The sequence below is a fragment of the Trachurus japonicus genome, chromosome 12, assembly GCF_045865225.1.
Source record: "Trachurus japonicus isolate A0001 chromosome 12, Traja_1.0".
Lineage (NCBI taxonomy): Eukaryota > Metazoa > Chordata > Actinopteri > Carangiformes > Carangidae > Trachurus > Trachurus japonicus.
Window position 1 is genome coordinate 26,281,297 of NC_140918.1, and position 24,567 is coordinate 26,305,863.

At 39.6% G+C, this 24,567-nt stretch overlaps 1 protein-coding gene across 1 annotated transcript in view; it reads left to right on the forward strand.

Moving 5' to 3' along the window:
- The window catches only part of LOC146977625 (uncharacterized), a 119,238-nt gene that overhangs the window by 79,447 nt on the left and 15,224 nt on the right, over positions 1-24,567 (forward strand). Inside the window, exons 24-47 of the mRNA XM_085793972.1 lie at positions 4,796-4,840; positions 4,925-4,978; positions 5,200-5,307; positions 5,566-5,619; positions 6,574-6,627; positions 6,775-6,819; positions 7,165-7,218; positions 7,980-8,024; positions 8,902-8,955; positions 12,710-12,763; positions 12,848-12,901; positions 13,431-13,484; positions 13,759-13,812; positions 17,939-17,983; positions 18,751-18,795; positions 19,620-19,727; positions 19,896-19,949; positions 20,062-20,115; positions 20,886-20,939; positions 21,655-21,762; positions 22,738-22,791; positions 22,884-22,991; positions 23,495-23,548; positions 23,712-23,765. Coding sequence (XP_085650098.1) covers positions 4,796-4,840; positions 4,925-4,978; positions 5,200-5,307; positions 5,566-5,619; positions 6,574-6,627; positions 6,775-6,819; positions 7,165-7,218; positions 7,980-8,024; positions 8,902-8,955; positions 12,710-12,763; positions 12,848-12,901; positions 13,431-13,484; positions 13,759-13,812; positions 17,939-17,983; positions 18,751-18,795; positions 19,620-19,727; positions 19,896-19,949; positions 20,062-20,115; positions 20,886-20,939; positions 21,655-21,762; positions 22,738-22,791; positions 22,884-22,991; positions 23,495-23,548; positions 23,712-23,765 — 1,467 coding nt within the window. The remainder of the gene's footprint in view (positions 1-4,795; positions 4,841-4,924; positions 4,979-5,199; positions 5,308-5,565; positions 5,620-6,573; positions 6,628-6,774; positions 6,820-7,164; positions 7,219-7,979; positions 8,025-8,901; positions 8,956-12,709; positions 12,764-12,847; positions 12,902-13,430; positions 13,485-13,758; positions 13,813-17,938; positions 17,984-18,750; positions 18,796-19,619; positions 19,728-19,895; positions 19,950-20,061; positions 20,116-20,885; positions 20,940-21,654; positions 21,763-22,737; positions 22,792-22,883; positions 22,992-23,494; positions 23,549-23,711; positions 23,766-24,567) is intronic.

A 24,567-nucleotide genomic window follows, 5' to 3' on the forward strand; every position in this document is an offset into this window, starting at 1 on the left:
AGAGTTGCTAACGACCATCGTCAGCTACAAGAAACCATCCCCCACACTGCCGACAGTCAAGGACTGACACAAGTCGTCTGGCACAGATTTAAAGCCCTCACTCACTTCTCAGAAGCCAGTTCCACATTTAGAGTGGAGAGTGGAGGTAAGCCTACCACACACATAAAGATAATCGGGCTGATTTTGCCCCGATTTTCCCCCTTCCGACCAAAGACAAAAATCAGCCGATTATCCTAAAGTCTTAAGATTATTTTATGAGATTCTCTTGTAGTGTGTGGTATGTTAAGAGTCAAAATTCTCACAACAATCGCCTCGGAAAACGTTCGGCGCCGATAATCGTAAATATTAAACATGTTCAATATTTCCGAATCAAAAGTCATCTTGCGTGTGGAAAGCCGGTGTTGTGCTGAGAAGTGCCTGCTTGCCAAGCTCTGCATGCTGCTCGCGGCAAGCCACTTCTCGACACAACACCGGCAATCCCACAGAGAGCCACGGTGCAGCCCTGGCAATACATGAGGTTCACACAGACATTCACGCATACACGGGAGATTTCCTGGTGGCCGATAGCAAAGACGGTAGCGATCATAGCCAGCAACAGCCGGCAATAGAGCAACCATGTTTAAACGATCATGTGACCGCCGCTCACAGCCGCTTTACTGCTCAGCGTCCGAAGCCACAGACACACAGACACACACAGATGGTATCGTTGTAAAGGCTGAAGTGTCCCGCTTTCATTTTTAAAAAATGACATCGCTCTCATTGTCCATTCCGGAAATAGACCGAAAGAGTAGCTACAACAATACTGATCTCTTTCTGAGTTTTCTGACCGGAGGGTCAAGATTCTGAAAAATCTTAATGTGTGTGGTGCGCTGTGTTTGGAATATCACAGCACACCACACACAATACAATCAAAACTGTTCAATCACAGATTTTTTATCTTCATGTGTGGGGTCTTTCACAGATAAAAAAAATTGGTTGAAATTTAGAGAATCTTTATGTGTGTACCAGGTTTTAGGATCTGTGAAATACATGAGTGTTGATGACTTCACTACTTCAATGTAGAGGAATGCTTTTGTGTCCACATCATAGACTGAAGTCTATGGGTGGGAATTGAGAACCGGTTCCTCTTCAGAACTGGTTCCCACGTGATCATTTCCTTGGGATTGTGTGCGTGCATGCTTAATGATTCCGCTAATCAATTTTGCTTTTTCCTTTGCAAATGTGCATGTTTCTAACCCAAACAACACATGCTGTATTCGGGTCAGAACGAAGGCAAACACGGCGTCGAGACAGAAGCACTCTAAAGTGTTGGGGTAGATGTGATGTGACAAAAAATATTCAGATTTATAAAACACTGCATACACACACTTGCAAGTAAAGTGCCTACAAGGCACATACATACTGTAGATATTAAGGAATACACACTTGTGTTTAGCTGGGTACTAAAACATCAGAAAATCATTAGGAAGCAACCCAAATGTGTAACAAATTAATCACTGAATCAGATTGCCATTCTACTATTTGTTTTCAAAATAAATTTGATTAGAATTAGATTTATTGTGTACCTCCCACTTAACTCATTGAGTGCCATTGACGTACATATACGTCAAACGCAGTTTTCTGCGGCTGGTAAATGGGGACGCTGTCGCCCACACTGTGAGTAATTTTGGGGATTCTGGGATGTGTAGAACGAATGAGACTGTAGATCAGAGCAAGAAGTGAAGAAGAAGGAGAAGACGAGTGCGATCGCTACGGAGATAAAAAAGTTGGAAAAGTTTCTATTTCTAGAGAAAAACGACGGGCAGAGCCTGGAACAAGTGTAACGTGGAGCTGTGATGAAAAATTTATCTTACGGATGATCACTTTTGCTTATTTCTTTCTTATTCATACATGATGGAGTGTGTATTTCACTTCATGCTAACTAAGTGGGCACTTGTATCATTATGCACCAACCAACAGTGGACCCCTGTCATTCCATATAAACCAAGTGTGGACCTTTTTTTTCTGCAATGCAAAACAATAAGTAAAATGCATCCCTATTAATATAGATTTAGAATGCAAGTACATTAAAATTGATTGAAACCATGTGCTGTTAAAAAGTAGAAGAGTGACAATAGGTGGCCACCACAGAGCTTCATCTATATGGGACATTAGGTGACTACAGAATAACACTTTGTGGCTCTGGGCCATCAGACCATGTTGAATCCTGAGTTTAGTTATTTAAAGTAGTTTTCCCATGACAACAATGCAGTCAAGGAGTATGAAACTTCATTAAGTCAAAAACTTGACAGACTGTAGAAAGGTGTGTTGCAGTGGTATATCATATTACTTAGTGAGGTTAATCCATCCTCTAGAAGAATTATCCCTTGTATCTCAGACAAACTGATGACCACCCAGCGCCTCCTTTATTTTCCCATACATGTTTTATTGTTGAGCCATAAATGTCAATAACTGAAATATTCACTTAAGTATCTTGATAGGTTGCCATTGAATTTTCACAGTACATCCCATGTTTTAAAAAAACTACAATGAAAACTTGACCGGTGCTACTTTAGTTTAAATATGTGTGTTTGCATGTGTTTGTGCGTGTGTGTTGTGTGTATTAATAGTTACAAATGTTTGTATTAAATTTAGATTAAAAATGTATCTTAAAACTTAGCAATTTCTCTCATTTCTGCTTATCCACCCATGCTGGAGTGTGTATGTCGCTCCGTGCTATCTCAGTGGGAGCTTGTGTCATTATGCCCCAACCAACAGTGGACCCCTGTCATTCCATATAAACCAAGTGTGGACCTTTTTCTGTCATGTAAAACAGTAAATAAAATACATCCTCATAAATACAGATTCATGATGCAAGTACATTAAATGTGACCTAAAACCCTGAGTTTTAATTCAAATATTTTTCCTATAACAACAATGCAGTCAAGGAGTATAAAACTCTTGTAGGGGAAAAATTAATAGACTGTAGAAACGTGTGTTGCAGTAGTACACCCTACATTTAAAAATAATTACAACATTATTGGTGCTACTTTATTAGAAATGTTTGTGTTAAGTTTTGATGAAAAATTTCTCTTACGGATGATCACTTTTGCTCTTTCTTATTCATACATGATGGAGTGTGTATTTCACTCCATGCTAACTAAGTGGGCACTTGTATCATTATGCACCAACCAACAGTGGACCCCTGTCATTCCATATAAACCAAGTGTGGACCTTTTTCTGTAATGTAAAACAGTAAATAAAATACATCCTCATAAATACAGATTCATGATGGAAGTACATTAAATGTGACCTAAAACCCTGAGTTTTAATTCAAATATTTTTCCTATAACAACAATGCAGTCAAGGAATATAAAACTCTTGTAGGGGAAAAATTAATAGACTGTAGATATGTGTGTTGTAGTAGTACACTCAACATTTAAAAATAATTACAACATTATTGGTGCTACTTTATTAGAAATGTTTGTGTTAAGTTTTGATGAAAAATTTCTCTTACGGATGATCACTTTTGCTCTTTCTTATTCATACATGATGGAGTGTGTATTTCACTTCATGCTAACTAAGTGGGCACTTGTATCATTATGCACCAACCAACAGTGGACCCCTGTCATTCCATATAAACCAAGTGTGGACCTTTTTCTGTAATGTAAAACAGTAAATAAAATACATCCTCATAGATACAGCTTCATTATGGATGAGTAAAGACAGACAAGCAAATTATCTTTGTTAAGAAAAAAGGAATTCATTAATTAAAGCTGGTTTTAAGTAAATGTTGTTGCTTATACTGCAGAACTTGATATTAGTGCATGCAGCCATGTTACTTCTGAATTGCATGCAATTCAATAAAAAAATATTTACTCTCAAATGTGGCCATGATTATTTAAATATATATATATATATATATATATAATATAAAATTTGTATTACAGAGACTTTAAAATAAGTAATGATAACTCTCAAGTTATATTATTCATTCTTGAAAGAAACTGAGAAAGTCATTGTTGTAAACAAAGACTCATTAGGTGAATGGGTCGTTAGGTAAATGAATGGGTGCAGACAGCTCCACTGCAGTATGTGGAGGTCCACTCTTTGATAGGTAAATGTCGCTCAGAGATCCAAGTCCCCTCTTGGCAATTTCTTTAAAAATAATTAAAAGTCACATTTTCAGTAATATTATGGTAAAACACCTTAAAAGTCAATTTTATATTCCATTTTTGGTTTTTCAAAATAAGCAGACACGTAAGACCCCTCTTGGCAGCTTGGGATGACAGGTCCCCTCTTACCCCTATTGGTGTGTATGTGTGTGTGTGTGTGTGTGTGTGTGTGTGTGTGTGTGTGTGTGTGTGTGTGTGTGTGTGTAAGGTCACAAGCAGACGTTGAGTTTAGTCTCAGTTGTGTGCTGGGTTTTCTCTCATAACGTTTGTTACCACAGTAGCTGCACCTCACTGTTGACACTGACTGTACAGTGACATGTTTCTCCTCTGCTGCAGCCTCACACTGCCATCTACTGGTTGTGGGTGTTTCAGTTGCATGTGACACTGAAATCACATCTTCACTCTGCTGTCATTCTTCACAGTTACTCATTCCAACAGATTAAAGTTTACAGCTTGATGAAATTAAAAATAAATGTCATCTTTACAGTACCAGCCATTCAGTCCTCTAGCTATCCTTCTACTGTATATTTTAGGTATTGTAATTTTGCCCATAAATTTGCTAAATTAGCCCTTAATGATGACATTACCCATTTTCACCGGCCAAGTTTTAAATCATGTATCTCATAATGTTTCATTTACAGGGCGCTCCAGGGATACAAGGTCCTACAGGTTTCCCCGGGATACTGGTATGTGCTCAGTGTAGATTACAAACATAATTACTCCAAAACATTATTGGCTAAACCTACTTATGACCTCTTTGTTCTTCACAGGGTGGCAGAGGACCGGATGGGGACAAGGGGGATCCAGGACCTAAAGGCAACAAAGTAGGAAACAACATTTTCAGCTTGAAGAGAATGTTATAGAGCTACTTGAAAGGAAACTGCTCAACATTTTGAGAGAAATTATTCTATGTTTCACTTCTTTTGAAAGTTAGATGCAAATTGACACCACTCATGTTTTGTACAATTGTACGTTGAGTATAAACCTATAATAAGGAGCTGGTGAGTAGTTTCTGCTCCCAACAACGTCTCTGTTTTTCTCTTAGGGTATTAAGGGGGCAGCGGGCATTAAAGGTCCTCAGGGAGAGAGGGGCCCCATCGGCTTCCCAGGTTTCCCCGGGAACAAGGGCCAGCCTGGCCCCACAGGCACTGAGGTACACTTTACAGCACTGTGTGTAACTGGAAGTATTTTTAAAAAAAATTTATGGATCTCCTCCTTGTTTTCAGATAACACACAACTTGTTTCAGATTTACGCTGGCAACAAATGAAACATTACCATAGATTTAACCCACTGTGATTGCAGAAGTCTGTTTCATGGTCTTTTAAGCTTGACAGAGAGAGGTGAAAGAGGGTGTGTGGTGAAGGTGAAAAAACAAGATAAGCTTGACTGATTTTATATTTCTTCATTCAGGGCACAAGTGGAGAAACAGGCCCCCAGGGGAAACAGGGCAGCCGTGGGTTGAAGGTCAGTGATGATTTGTGCCTCTGAACACCATGAAATGTCAGATGACTTCATATGTTGTTCCAGATTTAACACCAGATTTAACAGTGTAACGTTAGAGCATCCAGTGGCCTAACATGTGTATTTAACAATCCAAGTGCAACGACACAAATTTATCACACTCCAGTTTCTACATTCTGCAGGAATATTTAATGTTTTGAATGAAAAATGTCTTCTTTTTGCGGCATGCAAATTAAATGAATACTGTGAAAGAATCATCTGTCAGAGCTGGAGGCATTCGCTGCCTTCTGTTAAATATTTAACCCGTTATTAAAGAAACACCAACTCTATGCCGTTTATTTGACACACAAGGTAAAACATGATTGTTTAAATGGTTTCAAGACCCACTCAGTAATCCACAATTTACCTTTTCACTGGTGACTCCAACTGTTTTAGCAGATGGTTGTTAATAACCAATACCTAAGAGTGCTTTCAACCTTTAGGAATTCCAGACACTCACATCAATATGCATGTAGGATGACTGTCTCTGAACACACTGCACTTTAATCTAGCAAGATACAAATCCCATTGATAGCATCCTTCAGGGACATCATCAAGGTTATTTTTCAAAACTTGACAAAGCTCCTCCAGAGTCACAAAAGACAATTATACAGCTGTTCTCTCAGGCTGAGAGCTGCTAACCATGATGACTAACCACTTTAAAATGCCAATATGTTTGTTTTAACAATGAGGAAAAAAGTTTTACAATCCAGCATTTTGTGACCATGTGGGTATGAAGCTCCACTGGTCTAAATTAAGTAACATCAAAATTTGTCATGAATGAATCATCTGATATTTCTGTCTCGTAGTTTTTAATTTAAGTGTCTTGGCAAAATGCTTCTTTAAAGATGATGACAAACACTTAATACTGGATACTGCTGCTCAGCAACACACACTAACATCTGAACCTCCTTAAAGGGGAACAGGGGACCAGATGGACGTAACGGCAAACCAGGACCCAGAGGGAACAAGGTATTAGACTGATTTCAGTTTATTTATGGGCTTCATCTCAATACCACACAGACATTTCTATGCCATATTAGAGGTAGTACAGTATCCACGTAGTTTTAATTTATTTAGTTTATACTCATTCTGCCTTCTGCCTTTTCTTTTCTTCAGGGTCGGACTGGACAGAGGGGCCATACTGGCCAACCAGGCCCACTGGTAAACCTTTCTACTGTCAGACATGATACATAGTGTAGTCAACACTGGACTCTGATGTGGTCATTTGTTTAAAATCCAGGTCCTACAAAATCTGAATATGGGTTAAATATGAGACACAAAAACTATAGTTAAATTAGAAATGTATGTTGTAAAAAATCTATGTTATTTCAGTTGACACACCTGTACTGAGCAGCAGAGAAGTCATGTGTCATTCTTATTTGCTCCCTTTGAGTGTCACATTTTGAGAGTACTAAACAAAAAAGAAGTTTGCATGAAGGATGGAGGATGAACTGTCTGCATGTGTGTGTGTTGTGTCTCTGTGTGTGTTTTTGGATGATTCCTCAGGGTTTGCCGGGGCCACCTGGACCAGAGGGAGCAGAAGGAAAGCCTGGTACACAGGTTCCCATTCTCTATCATATTTCAATCCTATCACCTGTAAATGCTGATTGTATGTCTCTGCCACACACTTGCACCACTGTTGATTCAAAGAATTAATTCCTACCAACATGTGTAAACCTATTCCACACTCTTCATCTCTTGGCCTGATTCCCAGCTTTGCAGAGTGATGCTTACAGAAAGAAGAGACGTTACACTGCATATATTGTAGTCACACACCTCTGTAAAGAAAGTCTTCTCTGAATACAAGATTAGATGACTGTTGAGTGACGGTTTAGAGGAGTGACATACTGAAACGCTGCTAAGATGGAAATGCCCCAAAAATGTCAAAACTGGCTCCAGAGTTGAGTTGAGTTGACTCTTCTGTAGTAATTGTTGGTTTGGACAGCAGGAGGCAGTCTATGTACAGGGCTGTGGTGAGCTGTTGTAAATCTATAGTAAGAGTTCATGGTGTATCTCTGTCTCATTTATCCATCAATGAACTGTATCCAATATTGAAAGACTGTGCTTCACATGGCTGAGATATGTTGTATTGGATCAAAGGTGTCATATACACCTCATATTTCCCCATCTTTGTCATCAGATTTACCATGTTTGTTTATTCAGTCTGAAATCTTACTTTGTGAGAAAATATGCGCTAACAATGCTAAACGTTCTAATGAAAATGGTAAAGAGATTCAATATTGATTAAACATTAATTCCATAAATATCCTCTGCTGCTGGGAAAAATGACGTTTCTGATATTTTCTCTGTCTCCGTTTCAGGGTCCCCAGGGTGCAGCTGGCAGTGCAGGCAGTAATGGACTGACGGTAAGAGTGTTACCTACAGGACGACCTCAGTGCTCAGTTTGTGACATCATCCCTGCACCTCGGCTCTGTTTGGCTCTTTGCCACATGCTGCAGGGTTCGGATGAACACAAACACATTATTACAGTTTTACAAGACGTCCCAGGTTCAAATTATGGAGGATTTTACAGATTTGTGAGCAAGCGAACACAAGAAATGTTGCCAAAGACAGATTTTTACAGGACACAAAATAAAGTACTACCAGCCAGTGAAACATATCAGGTGTGTTAAGTAAACATTTCAGAGGCTGGGGCTGATCATAGTGCAAGTACATCTGAGTTCGTATCACACACATGCTTACATATACTATAAAATATGTGGTATAGACAAACTGGTTCGCCAAAATGATGTGGATACCTTCATATTGCCCATGTTTACATTGTGTAATTTGTGTTAAAACTTCTAATCTCCTGAGAAAAGTGGATTTACTGCTCCAGATGTTCTGCTGCTGACGAACAAGCTCTATATTGACAAATTTACAGTCTCCTCACTATTAATTGCTTCAGTTAACAAAGACAAATGTAGCCTGTTAAAGAGTATTAAATTAAATTCTTCATTACCAATACATAATGACATTTAGGCAGCAGCTTCATGAATTCCATCAAATGAATGACCAAGACGCAATTAAATGGTAGATTAAGTAACTGATTAGTGAAATACTGAATCAACTCATTTAAAAACCAAATATGTAACTGTTTAGTGCAACGCATGGCAATTTGTTTCACATTTGCACTTCTATACTGTATATAATAACAGCTTTGCGACTCCCATGTTTTCTTTCATTCCTCTTTTCCCATTTCACTTCTTTTTCCTCACAATTTTTATTACTGTATTTTTTCAGGGTTTTCAAGGGATCGCTGGGGAGAGAGGAGCAGATGGTCCACCAGGTTCTCCGGTATGCCAAATTGTCACTCTGTGGCTTTGTCATCTGAAGGACAGAGGATTTGAAACTGACTTCTTCAGAGTTGAGGCAGCCAGGCAGCAAATTTGGAGATGAACGGATCCATTAAGCATATAGCACAAGAGATAGTAGCTGGGTTCTAGCAGCTGTAAATCTGTGTCATGTGAAGTAAATGAGAGAACCTGGAAAGAGCTGGAAAAAGGAAGCCAACACACAAGTGCCAAAAACTGCACCTTATTTCCTCCTTCATGACAACAGTATGGAGAGTGATTTTTATTTTTTTTTAAATAATCAATCACAATTTTATTAAGGCTTAAAGTCATGAATAATTTATACCATACTGTATATACATGTTTGTGCAGTCCTGCAAATAGATTAATGAATTGCGTCTTAAGTTTCAGTTTCAGTTTAATTTATTTGTCATGGGACAATGTACATTAATAAAACATTGTAAAAAAACAAATGTAAATGCACCCGAGTTAGCTAAAAAAGCTAGTTTTCATCGCCAGTCCCTCTGCCTGATAATAAAGGGCAACCTTAAAAAAGAGCAACAATGAGGTAAAATACCAAAGACACATTCGGTACACATTAATAAATATACATTTGTAAGGCCATAACACACATTTGCGATGGCACAAGGTAGTTAGTGCTCATAATATAATCAGTTCTTAGTGCTCACATCATAGGGCATCAGTAATACATAGTATTAAGGAATGGGATTCATTAAACAAATCACTATAACTATCTGGTTACTATGTACAGTAATAACTATCTGGTTACTACATATAGGAAGATACATGACAGAATACTCAATGCCTATACTACATATGCAGTAACTATGAGGGGCCGTACAAGCCATAATTCATTCTTTCACTCACACATACATACATTCTCCTTACACATACATACATTCTCCTTACACATACATACATTCTCCTTACACATACATACATTCTCCTTACACATACATACATTTTCACTCACACATACATACATTCTCCTTACACATTCATACATTCTCCTTTCACATACATATATTTTCACTCTCATACACATACATTCTCCTTTCACATAGATATATTTTCACTCTCACATACATACATTCTCCTTACACATACATGTATTTTCACTCACACATACATACATTCTCCTTACACATACACATACATATATTTTCACTCACACATACATATATTTTCACTCTCATATTTATACATTTTCATACTAAAAGTATGTATGTATGTGAGAGTGAGAATATATGTATGTGAAAGGAGAATGTATGTATGTGTGAGTGAAAGTATAGTGGAAACGGAAGGAGTATAGTGGAAACGGAAGGCAGCATTTATCGTCTACATACTCCGGTACAGTAGGTGGCGGTATACACCTAATAAGTAATGGTTGCAACCCGAAGGAAGAGGGAGAAGAAGGTAATTTAGAGTTTACTAACAATGTTGGCATTTCAATTTACAATTTCAACCATCCTTCAATGTTGATTCAATGTCATATTTTCAACATTACATTTTTAGAACGTTGATCTAGCATTGATTTTTCAACCATAACCAACAATCAACCTCTGACCATAATTCAACGTTGATTCAATGTCATTTTGCTATCTGGGAAAGGTCTTGTTGTCTTTGTACAGAGACAATGCTTGTAGCCACAGCACCTAAAAAATCCACTGTTTCCATACGCACATCCAGTCTGGCCACTACTTCTTGCGATCAGTGAAATAGGCTATTTGAAAACAATAGCCTATGTAACACAATTTAAAATGACAGTTGTTATTGCTCTAGTTTATTGAATAAATCTTCAGCCGCTGTCTTAACCTAGCTTCACCATACACTCAAAAGAAAGTCAACAGCAGCGGATCAGCTGATCTCTCCCTCCGTACAAACGCTCCGTTGATCCAGCTCTGGACTTTCAAAGTACAGGTGACGCCAGCTGAAAATGAGTTAAATAGTGAAACAGCGGCGCCTTTAGAGCCGATTTTATGATTAAACTTGTTATATCTATCGCTCTGCACAGAGCCTATCACAGAGGGATAAATTACCTTCTTCTCCCTCTTCCTTCGGGTTGCAACCATTACTTATTAGGTGTATACCGCCACCTACTGTACCGGAGTATGTAGACGATAAATGCTGCCTTCCGTTTCCACTATACTTTCACTCACACATACATACATTCTCCTTTCACATACAAATATTCTCACTCACACATACATACATTCTCCTTTCACATACATATATTCTCACTCTCACATACATACATACTTCTAGTATGAAAATGTATAAATATGAGAGTGAAAATATATGTATGTGTAAGGAGAATGTATGTGTGTGAGAGTGAAAATATATGTATGTGAAAGGAGAATGTATGTGTGTGAGAGTGAAAATATATGCATGTGTAAGGAGAATGTATGAATGTGTAAGGAGAATGTATGTATGTGTGAGTGAAAATGTATGTATGTGTAAGGAGAATGTATGTATGTGTATGAGAGTGAAAATATATGTATGTGTAAGGAGAATGTATGAATGTGTGAGTGAAAATGTATGTATGTGTAAGGAGAATGTATGTATGTGTATGAGAGTGAAAATATATGTATGTGTAAGGAGAATGTATGAATGTGTGAGTGAAAATGTATGTATGTGTAAGGAGAATGTATGTATGTGTGAGTGAAAATGTATGTATGTGTAAGGAGAATGTATGTATGTGTGAGTGAAAATATATGTATGTGTAAAGAGAATGTATGTATGTGTGAGTGAAAGAATGAATTATGGCTTGTACGGCCCCTCATAAAGCAGATAACAGCGGCACGGCCGTTTCGGCTAATGCTGTGTTCAAGGCAGGCTTTTGAAACCGTAAGTTACAGCTTCAAGTCACAACTACGACTTGGTAGCGTTCCAGGTAACCCGTAGCTCGTGTTTTTACCGTCCTGTTGTCTGTGAAAGTTCCCTATAACGGCCACTCGTAACTTCCGACCCGTGAACTCGTACCAGATCGAACTGGTATGACTTCACAGGAAGGAAAAACACAAAGTACGAGTTTCCTTGAACGCACCATGAGTTAGCAGCCCCCGCCCTTGTCAGGCATCAATTGGTCCTCGTGCTACGTAACCACATTCACGCGCATCCCTTGGCTGCACACACAGCCCTTCATGCCGTTCTCTCCCCTCATTGGATAACACTTGTATCCCACAAGGAAAATTTTCTCCTCGGGTTACAGCAGAGCAGAGTGACGGAGAGACTCGTGTTTAGGCTGAAATACTTCATGTAAGTGATTGCTGACGGAAAATAGGACTATTTAGGACTTATATTAACAAAAACATTCCACTGATATCTGCTATAAGTAACTATCTTGTCACCACACATAGGTAAATACATGACAGAATACTCAATGCCTGTGGTCCATATAGGAAAATACATGACAGAATACTCAATGCCTATACTACATATGTAGTAACTATCTGGTTACTACATATGGGAAAATACATGACAGGATACTCAATGCCTAAACTACATATACTGTAGGAAAATACATGACAAATACTCAATGCACAACATAGTTAGTGCTCACATTTTTGGTTGTCAACAAGCTAGTTCTTTACATTAACTTTAAATGAGTGAAATGACGGTGATTCTCTGATCGATTGTGGAGTTCCACTGGTGTGACGCTTTGAGGGAGAATACAGCCTGGCTGAATGAGGTTTTCCTGAATGGGACTTTGGTAACAGAGTGTTTTCATCTGAAAGGGGCCACCAGGGAAGACTGGACCTCCAGGCTTACCAGGACCCCCCGGGGAGAGGGTAAGCCCGCAGGCGCACAGATATCTGTGTGTGTGTTTGTTTTTCATAATTTTGTGTTGCATAAATGTGCGTGTGTTTTCTCAGGGTTTCACAGGGAAGCCAGGCATGGAGGGACCGCAGGGCCCAATAGGCATGTATGTAAGTGATTTTTCAGCCGGGCAGATACAAGGAATGCACCTGCACCACCTTTTCATAGCACATGCACACTGTACACAGAATATACAGTACATGATCAATGAAGGGCACTGTTGTAAATTAAGTCTTAACATATCTGCCACACAGTGGAATTCACTCCCCAAACACATCAGAGACTGTACAGACTCCACACCTTCAAATCCCCTCTAAACCCACCTTTTTTAACTGGCTTTTAATGTGTAATTAAATGTGTCTAACTTCCAAATTGTATCTGTTTCATTTCATTCTATTTCTTTTTGATATTGTACATTGTTCTATTATGTAAGCGTCTTTGAGCACTTGTGAAAGCACGTTATAAATAAAATGAATTATTATAAGCACTGATATAGAACCTTGACAGAATGATCAAGATGTAGAACAAACTGGTAGCAGGGTTAGGGTTGTTTTTGTCTTGTGGTGCTGGACTAGCTGCTTGATTTGTGAGATGAACTGATCATTCACTTCTTCCATCTGTTGCTTCTTGTCCAATCAGGGCATCCAAGGGAGTGTGGGAATGCGTGGGCCTCCAGGTGTCATCGGAGAAAGGGTATGATCATCTTTGTCTCACCTGTCTCTGATCTCAAAGCTTTATAAAGGCAGCCTGTGCTGACTGCGTTATATGTGATAATCTTAATCGTCAAAGATGTTAAAGAGCTCATAAAGGCATGTGTGGCAACCATCCAGCCAGGAGAGTGAAACTGATTTTTGCTGACATTTCTAACAAAGTGCCGATATTTTATATCAAGTTTTATTCAGAGTTGTTAAAATTAACTGTGACAAGATGAATCTAACTAAAAATCTCTTCTTTTCTTGTCCTTCAGGGTGAGCCAGGTTTACGAGGTTTACCTGGACCTGTTGGGAAGCCAGGACCTCCAGTAAGTGTGAACAGTCTATTTTTGTTTTTCATTTCCTATCCACAGACCCCTGGGAGCTGTTAGGAGTATATGAGAGAGGGACTGAGTATTGTTAGGGAGGATTTGATTAAGACAGCACTGATGATGGGGTCATGCCAAGGAGGGTTTGCTCTATAAACCAGTGAAGTGTGCAGCTGGTCTACTGGGACTGCCAGTTTATGAAAGCGAACAGGACACAGTGATTGATTTTCTTGGGGGCACCGCTGGCAAATCTAATGGCAGAGTGATGTGTCACGTTCAGCCGATGGAGGATAAATAACTGTGTTTCTCTGTTGTCCTGTTCAGTGTGAGGAGAGCGCCAGGAGAAATCCCCAATGATAATGATTTTTTTCTCCACATGTTGCAGCCCAGCTCCACTGTGCAGTGTGTGTTTGACACTGTTCTGCCTTATGTCTTTACTACAGGTCTACACGGTCTAAAGGGGTATACGAGTGTTTCAGTTGCTCACTGGATATGTTTTAGTTTTTGACTGCATACGTAGGAGTAGAACTCAGACTGTATGAAAATTCAGGAGATCGGAAGTTTCAGAAACAGCTCAACCGGCACCAACAATAATAACACTGCTCATTACAGCCGGCTGATTGGATTATTGCATGGATGAGCAGGTGTACGCTATGGTTGACCTCGAATAGTCGACTATTCAGGAGGTCTGATTCAACTATCAACCTTGTGTGATGTGGTTATACACTGTAGGGCTGCTCCCTGCTGCTGAACATCTGATTTTACAGAGAATTTCTTTGTTTTATTATAATATAGGCGAGACTGTTTTGATAGAAACATCACCGTGAGTGGTCGAGCACCGACGCACCCGTCTAACAGCGCTGTCCATGGTGCTGTGACACTCGACCTCTGAACCGTCTACAAGCACTGATGCACATATCATGGTCACACAATGATGGGACTTCATGTTTTCATTCTCCGGTCACACTTGTTAATTCACAGCACATACTCATACTCATCATCGCTACACCATCCCCAAAAGAGAGACGGTGATGTCGTGCACGCAAGCTTAATGAATGAGATCAGGGAAAGGATGGATGAGATCATGAATCAATGAGGGAAAAACAACATGTTTCAATGATTAGTTGACTAAAGGCAAAATCTGACAAATCATATTAGAAAATCCTTAGTGGAGGACACCGCTAGTGTACGCACACATGAACCTCAGTGCCAGCATGCACTGTCCCCACAGATAGATGAAGCTTTCTCTTGTTGTTGTTTCTACTATTAGACAAATTGTCTAAGCTAGTTTCTTTTCTAAGTGGTGAGAAAAGCTGCAAGGTCAAACTTTCTTCCTGAAACTGTTCAAAGTGTGTGCCCCCTATAAATCAGTCCTGTCTTTTGGTTGGTTGGATTTGGGAATAGGAAAGTCCCTCTTGCATGGAAAGGGTTAGTTTGAGCAGTGGAAGTGGTGCTGTTGTCTGAAGTTCACTACTTCCTCCTTGTGGTGTCATTGGCTGCACAGTGCACACTCTGCCCACTCACATGGTCGCCCACTGCTGTACTGAAATCCATCAGTCTGACATGGAGTGAAGTCATACAGCACCAAGGAGGTGGATTGGTCAGCTGCAGGCTTGAACATGGAATACCGTGGTAAACTGGATGCTTTCATTCACTTCAGTGAAGGCACTGAAAGCTAAACTGTAGAAAATAATCCTGTCAACAAAAGCAGGGCACGGGCTGTCTGAGTCAGGTTACATGCCAACAGTTTCTTAAAATCATGTCTGTTCTTCATCCTCAGAGGGAATAAAATGAAATGTCAAAAGAAAAGAAAAAAAACCATGTGACAATACAGTCCTCACTGTCTTTGACATTTGACATACAGGAACTGTTCTGGCTTACAGTTTTTTTAGACTATTTTTTATTAAGGTTCAGATTCAAATTTATTTTCATTTCAAAGGGTATTTTCACAAACAAAATGAAATGGAAAAATACATGTTTCTCACCAGCTCCTTTCAGTGCAAATAATTGAATGATGACTAACCCTCCGGCTGATTGCTTATTGTAGGCTGTTGAGCATCCTGCTGGATCGGCAGCAGATGCTTCTGAACCTTTTCTGAGACAAGAGGGAGAACATGGCGTGAGAAGGGTGGTGAGGGTCCTAAATGATGGAGGTGGCTGGTAATTGCAGTGCTGCTGATAGATCCTTATCAAGAAGGGCAGAGAGGTACCACTGTTCCTGCTGTCTTCACTGTCCTGTTTAGCTACTGTTGTTCACAGGTCTTGCTGCTCCTGAACCTGAACGGTTTTCTAACTTTCATTGTGGTCATAGCAGCAGAAAGAAGATTGTACTGCAGTAGATACAGTGATGATGGAAGATGATCAAACAGTTCAAACAACAATTAACAAAGGCAGATTTATTTTATTTTATTTAACTCGCAGAATGTTTATCCAGTATTCACTGCACATAGCTCACTGAGCAACCAGTAATAACATCTCTCAGTGCAGATAAGGCACTAGACTTCTACTTATCTGGACATTTTATATTCAGCACAATTCAAAAATTTGGCCCTAGAGAAAAATATATCGACTGGAATAAGGAACTGAATGAATTTACAAATGGAGTCTCAGAAAGTTTCACACTGCATCTGACTTCCCAATCCCATGCCTATCTGACATTACCACTCAGCTGGAGCAATCAGGCCTCCACAGGACACCTAATCTTAATCTCCATGTTTTATAGAGTTTACATAAAAAAAATAAAATAAATGGTATGTTGTATAAACGTGCATCTGAACTGCATAAAATAATGTTGATTTAACCCATCCAACCCGTAAAACTTGATCACAGTGAATGACAGAAGCACTGCAATCATACATTCTGCCACAGTTTATGTTTTTATTAGTGCCACAGGCCTCAGCTGTGAGGCACTGACAACTATAGAGGTCAGTGCCTCAGGGCATAGATTTTAAGTTACAAAAAACAGCAAGAAAGAACAGAGCCATTGTTGACCATTTTCTTTTTTAGACTTGTTATGCTCCACTGGGAGGTCCCACCAGCAAAGCGGTGATGTGTAGGCCTACAGGATGATGCACTGCTGCAGCATGAAGTGTAAATGTTGCTGATTATCATTTTATATTATAAGTCTAACACTGAGACATGCCTCATGACAGAAAGCCATCATGTCCCTGACTCTCCATCGGCTGACATGATCAGATGATGTGAGTGAGGACATCCGTACTGTCCGCGTGTACCTGAGTGTTGGTGGAAATTCGACCTCTGACTAAATGAAACTTGGAACAGACCTGCTCGGGGCGGTGCAGCAGACCAGACTAGTGACTTTACAGTCTAGGCAAACAGCAGGAGGGACATGTCTAATACCTTGAACATGAAGTTACTTCCCTAAACTGTTGCCATGGCAAACTCTGAGCTTCAGGCCAGAGCCACAGCTGAGGCCAATTGATGAATTAGGAGCTTCTCTGATATCTCTGCAGTTTATCAACTATTGCACTGATAGTTCTGACCCTGAGTCACATATAGTTATATGGAGTCTCTGAGAAACACACACACGCACACGCACGGGGATGTTTAAGTTGCAAGCCTGAGTTTGAGAGGGACATTTCAGCTTGATCTAACCCAGCAGATAAAATCACCATAGCAACCTCCGGGGGCAGGCTTACAGGCAGGTGTTTTAAATCAGATTATTATCGGACATCTAGGATGTATGTGGTGTTTATCACCTACTGTACTGTCAAGTCCAACACACACACACATACACACAGGTTGACAGCTCATTTCTGTTCGGGTTCAGAGAGAGATTATCATGTGGCACTCTCGAATATTGTTTTTTTATTGTTATTTTCCCTGTCATCCCCTTCATAGTGTTCCTTGACCAACAAACCTTTTGGCAGGTTGAGTTCAACAGGCAATTGAGAAAAAAAATATATATATATACAGTATATATATATATATACAGTATATATATATATATATATATATATATATATATATATATATATATATATATATCAGTTTTACATAAACTGAAACCTATTTTATTTCCCCTTTGTGTGCTCAGACAGAAGTGTGAGTCGTAGGTGGGATTAACGTGTTCTAACTTGCCTTGCCTGTTTTTGTTTTTTTTTAGGGTCTGCTAGGTCCTCCTGGAGAGAAGGGACTCCAGGGACGTCAGGTGAGAAAAATCTTTAATTGGAGAGTCTGTTAATCAATGAGAAGTACTGTAGATGCTTTCCTCCCACCACATTTTATTGATGAACTTAAACTGTGATGCTTTTAAATTATTTAAATTCATCGTTTGATTATGGACTGAAATATCTGATGAATAAAACCTTAATTCACTGTAGAACTTTGAGCAATGTAATGATTGGTTCCACCCCCACCCCATGTTAAAAACAACTCATATGTGTTTGTTTAAATGTAGCCTAATGTAGGGAAATTAGACCTGATTACAAATAGTCATTTGACACATGTGGAGATGTCTATTGAAATGTTTGAACAGAGCCACTGTCTCTGAGGGAATTCATTTTTAAAAAGTAATTTGCATGTTAACATGAGCGTGCAATTTTTCGTTTTCTGTTTTAATTGAAGCTTAGACAAAAGACCAGTGATCATGTTTTTGGATCACCAGAAAAGATCACAGATTTACAGATGAAAATCTATCCATAGAGATAGAGAGTGATGCAATTCATTTAAAAGTTAACAGTAACATGTACTATGTTCCAAATTGCTCTTTTGAACAACATTATTTGACAGTAGAGTGATGCAAAGGGAGAAGGTGAAAGTTTAGGGATGTGGAGGCAGCTGGCAATCTGCCGTTTTGGGACCATTTGATACAGTTGAATCTGCTGAGAACCTTTCAGAACTAAAATGCTGCGTCTTACAGTTTTCTGTCTCCTATTCAACCAGTGGATTAAGTGAAATTCGTGTTGTTTCTCACAGGGTCGACCTGGAGATGAAGGACCTAAAGGGATACACGGCCCAGTCGTGAGTTACACCTTATACTGAACTATTTTCACAAAGACTTTGTTTGTATTTGCGTTGCATTCAAGACGATGCATGCAGCTTTTTACCACATGTTTTAATCTTGATGTCATTATTTGACTCATGAAGTGGGAGTGTGTACAGCAGGGTGGTGTGTGTGTAGTTATGAAGCAGTGTAGGTGTGTAGTTTTACAGGTGCTTTCTGTCTGCACAGAGGAAGAAACCTATTACTCATGTAGTCTGCACTAAAACAGATTCCATTCGAGGCTGTGTAAGTTCAGCATGAACTAATCAGTCATTTTCATGATGACACTGTCTTTGTTGCTGACCATAACAACAGTATCCCAGAGTGATACTGTGCAGACAGGCATTAATTTTACTCGTGGAACAGATGACATGACACTGTTGGTCACCAAATGTGATTTAATTGATTTTCTTTCAGTGAGATCTCCACAACACCTGTTGAAAAATGCAGGTCATTGATTGTAAACCGATCATCAAAACTGATACTCTCAGTCTTTGTTCACCACTGATTCATAAAAACACAACAACCACATGTGTATGCATCCTTCAATTTCCTCTCTGAAGTCATATTGACTGACTCAGCTGCGACTCACAGCTCATTGGGTGTTACTGATAAACAACAACACTGTGATTTAATATGCTGCACATTTTGTGTCTGTTTTTGCTTCAGAGTGAGTCTTGAATTTGTGAGACTCCAAAATGTCTTTCAAACACACTTGTAAAGTTAAAAGAACCGATTAGATTTGTTTTCACACAACAGTTTACGGCTGATCTCTGTTCTAACAGCTGTTTGTGATATCTAGGGCTCTCCAGGTGTTCCAGGTGCTGATGGGTCGATTGGAAAACCAGGACCCAGGGGAAGTATAGGACCCCCAGGACCTCAGGGGCCACAGGGGCCAGCAGGAATCCCAGTGAGTGGGTACTTACCATCGACTGCTGATTTATTTTATGTAATTTATGCTGTCTGGAAAAAGGCTCACCTCTTTGTGTTTTCAATTGAACACATCTGTGAGAACCTCTGATTGACCCGTCTCATAAACACATTAAAAAAAAACAGCTTGTTTGTTGGATCTCCTCAGGGTTCACAGGGTCCTGATGGGTTTTCAGGAGCAGCAGGGGAAAGAGGACCCAAGGTAAATTACAGAACATAGAGACGCATGAAATATCAGCTTTTATGATCAAAGTTAAGTCTGTGTGTAAGCTGTATTATCTTGAGTTGCTGAACTGATCAACTACAATCTCTAGGGCTTACCTGGCGTACCTGGTGATGCAGGTCACACAGGACAAGATGGACCACAGGTTGGTTAAGTTTTATAATGAAGAACAGTGTTTTCTGTCGTCTTTTTACACACACATTGTGTGACTAAAAACATTTCTAAATGAAAAGGTCATTCATTAGAGTACAAAAAAGTTTTTGACAGCACTCACTATAAGATTAACACTTTTTAATTCATGAAACTGCACAGCAGCAAGAAAAACGGACGCGTTAGACAGTCAGCCGTCCTCAGCACTGCACTCTGTTGATTTTTTGGACTGGTACCCGGTTTACTTTACTTATACGTGGAGTTGAGCACGCCGAGTCTGCTGAAGGTCATTCATTAGCCTGTAATCTACATCTAGCCTAATATCATCTGGCGTATTTATCTGTTAAATGTCTTGTATGTATCATATCTTGATCGAGTACGTACGTATATTTATAGACCAAAGTTTGGAACAGCTGTCATATGATCATGGGCTGACATGTGCCCTGCCATCAGCAGCTTCTCAAACATGAGCCATGCGTGTGTTTAGTAACATCCTACTGTAAATCCAGTCTGGATTTGACAAGCAGCTTTTGCGGAGAAGCCACATCTATATGTCTGTTGTATTGAAATACAAATACAAATTTGTATTCTGTCTGTGTTGGGACTGACAACAGAGAAAAAGGGAGTTAATATGGTGATGGTAAAGTCCTGATCACCTTCATGCTGTCAGATGGATCAAATATACCGTCTGTCTACATTGAGCTCTTCTACCACAGAGAGTTTTGAGCTGTCAGCTGATGATTGTTTTGATTTCTGACACATCAGGGTCTCCCAGGCCAAACAGGAATCGAGGGCCCACCTGGACGGAAAGGAGATCAGGTTAGTGATTGTTTTCAGTTAAGATTCATTAGTTTCATACAGGATGAAGTGGTACTGACTGTGTTGGATGTAGTGGAACATTCTGCACAGGGTTCTTACGGATCCTTAAAAAGTCTTAAAAGGCATTGAATTCAGTAATCTAAAGACAAGGCCTTAATTGGCATTAAAATGTCTTAAATTAATTTTTCAAAGGTCTTAAAAACGTTAACACATGGTAAGTGGGATTTTATGGTTGTAATTAGTCTCAAATCTCAAAATAATTGGTAACATTCCGACATAGAGAAGTTAGTGGCGGCCGTCAACGCTAAATTTCTCACCGCCACCAGCTCCCAAATCAGTGTTTTTTATTTTTTCAGACTTTTTATGCATTTATTTTGAAAGGACAGCTGGAAAGAGACACAATCCAATGTTCATGTAGCAGTCACTTTACCTTGGATCACATAGGAAAGTGGGTAAAATTGTCCCTAACCCTATGTAATTGATGTGGTGTTTTTTTTTCTTTTTTCTGCATTTGCGTTTATCATGAAGTCGGTCTTAAATTTCATTTCAAGTGGCTTTAAAAAAGTCTTAAAAAGTCTTAAATTTAACTTGGCTTAAGCTGTGGGAACCCTGCTGCAGCTTCAAGTTTGGAGAGAGCCAGCAGTGTGCTCTGACTGAAGGACCTGCAGTTAATATCTGTCTGATTTTCTGCCGCCAATGCTGTTGTGTTTGACAGGGGGACCTAGGGTCTTGTGGGAAACTTGGTCCTCCAGGGCCCGCAGGAGAGAGAGGACTTGGGGGCCCGAAAGGTCTACAGGGACCAGCAGGACCAGCGGGTGCAGAGGTAGGTGCATTTATTGTTGTTGCAGCTGTGAATGTTTACAGATGCTGACACACATGTTGAACTGCTGTCTCATAAATGACAACAGCTTCACAAGAGGTGATTTTCCAATTCAGTGAAGAATTCCAGGACCAGATCACCATCACCATGTTTACTTTATGACATCACACAAATAGTCTAAAGTGTGTGATGGTGAACAGATGTATTTGTCTTTTATTGCTGGTATTAGATGGTTATCAGTCTATAAAGTTGAAAATGATTCCAGGTTCACCATGACAAAGCTTTAAACAACCACCTTTGAACATTCAACTTTTTTCTGACAAACTGTAAATGTACTTTCTGCCTTGAAGCATCTGGTTTAAAAAAGCAGAATAAAATACAGGAATAGTGAGAGTATCTCAAACACCACCAAGAGATAGTGCCACGTGCAACAAATCAAACAATCCAAACAATTCATTTTCCTAAAATAAATCAGGGGGCGCAGAGTGGCGCAGTGGGTTGAGCAGGCGCCCCATATGTAGAGGCTACTGTCCTCGGGCGGCCCTTTACTGCAAGTCATCCCCCCTCTCTCTAAACTGTACTATCCAATAAAGGCATAAAAAGCCTTAAAATATACTTTTAAAAAATCAGTCTTCAGTCAACAGTCTATGAGAGAATACAAAGACCAAGGCCTTAAAATATTCTGTTTACTGATGAATGGCAACACATACACATGCTTGTGACTGATCTCACTGTGCATTAGTAATTACAAAATAACACCAGTTAAACAAGGTGTTTGATCTGTGATGTGCTTGTCCCAAAGTCTGACACGAACCAGCTGGCGGCTGTTGTTAGGATTCTATCTTGACTGATCCATACTGATCCAGCTCAGGCAGGCTCAGCCTTACCATGCACACCTACTAATACCACACCAAATAAATGCATTGCTTGTGCATAGACAATTACTCATCCCCGGCCTAATGAACTCCTCCTCTACAGGGAGATGCTGGGCCTCCTGGTGAGGCTGGAGATCCTGGTCCCAAAGGGGAGAAGGTACAGTAAGCATCACTACTACTGTACTTTAGTTTGTTAGAGGTAAAACTATGAGAGCGTTCACCCTGTTCACAGGTGCTTTCTGTCCACAGGGTGAGGTGGGACCTCTAGGTCTGTCTGGTCGTGAAGGCCCCTGGGGAGCCCTCGGAGAAAATGGAGAAAGGGGTCCTAAGGGAGAGAAGGGCCACATTGGACTGATGGTGAGCATTTTTACCCCTCATGGATGTGTGGCAGTTATATTATATTTTTGTCATATTTGAATGAAACCTGAACACACCCCCAAGAAGGAATTGAGAGACTATAGTGGTGATATTTGTCCTTTAAAAGTTTTGATGATATAATGTCTACAAGAAGAATATTACAAATGCAGGACTTTTCTCTGTAGTGACTATGCAATTCCCCTCAAATAGGAGAAGAGTTTTGTTAGACCAAATGATTTTTAAAAATGTATGGATTAAAAATAGAAATGTTATCTTATGTTTAGTTTCCCTGTAATGGAATGAGAAGAAAATAAGTGAAAGTGAAGTATGAAACTAGTGAATGAGATTGAGGATGATCAATCAAATCAATCAATCAATCTTTATTTATAGAGCACCTTTCATACATGGGAATGCAACACACAAAGTGCTTTACACACAGAAAAAAAAAAAAAAACTGAACTGAAAAAAAAATCAACTGAAAGAGTTTCATTTGTGTTGAACAGGGTGAACCGGGATTGATGGGTGAAGTAGGACCTGGAGGCCTGAGAGGGTTAAAGGTGAGTTTGTTGCAGGATGTAGCATTTAACCTTTACTCAACAGTTCACCACTGTGATTGACATTTATTGATCCATATGACACAAATGTTTGTCACAAATCTTTAGTCCTGTCTCTACAGATATTCAGACCATTGATTTAGTTCTGTGTGTGGTGTGTTTGTAGGGAATCCCAGGCTCTCGTGGACCTGTGGCACCAAATGGACCTCCAGGACAGAAGGTAAAGAAAAAAAAAACAAGTTGCTGACATGCACTCAGAGTTTTAAAATAGTGTTTATTCACTATCAAGGACCACACCACAACATGTGCCGTTTTAATGGATGAAATGAATTAATATTGTACAGAGTGGTAAAGGTGAAGGGCGGATCTGCGCTGCTGGTACTGGAGACTCAGAGTGGGGGTTCCGTCCGAACTGGATTCATGCCCCCCAGACAGTACATGTACCCAGGAAGGAGATGTGCTGGTTAAATAGAGAAGGATGGGGGAAGGGGGGGAAGGATGGAGGGATGAGAAGAAGGGAGAGGGAGCCGAGAAATCTGAGGCAAACGGAGGAAGAAGGGGTTGACCAGGTATTTGTAGGCTTCACTAGTGATTAGAGGTGTGGTTGAGGCGTGGCCCTTCTCCTATTATTATTATTATTATTATTATTATTATTATTATTTTACTTTTTAAATTATTATTATTTATTTCTTCCTTTTATCTTATTTTTATTTTTTTATTTTTTTATTCTACCCTTTATTTTACCTACCCCCCCCCCCTCTTGTTTATTTTTGCTTCCACCCTTCTTTATTTTTTTTTCTAGCTTTATTCAATCATTCCAGTTTAACCTCAGGTGCACACAGAACAACACACACACATACTCACATACATTATGTACCTTCCACCACAATATACGTATGTACAGCACCACTAACGTCACAGCCCATGTCTTTGTTATTTTGTCTCAGTTGTCTTGTCAATCCTTTTAATAAGTTGTTTTCTATGTCCCTCTATGTTGTGTTTTTTCCCCACCTGTCCGGTAA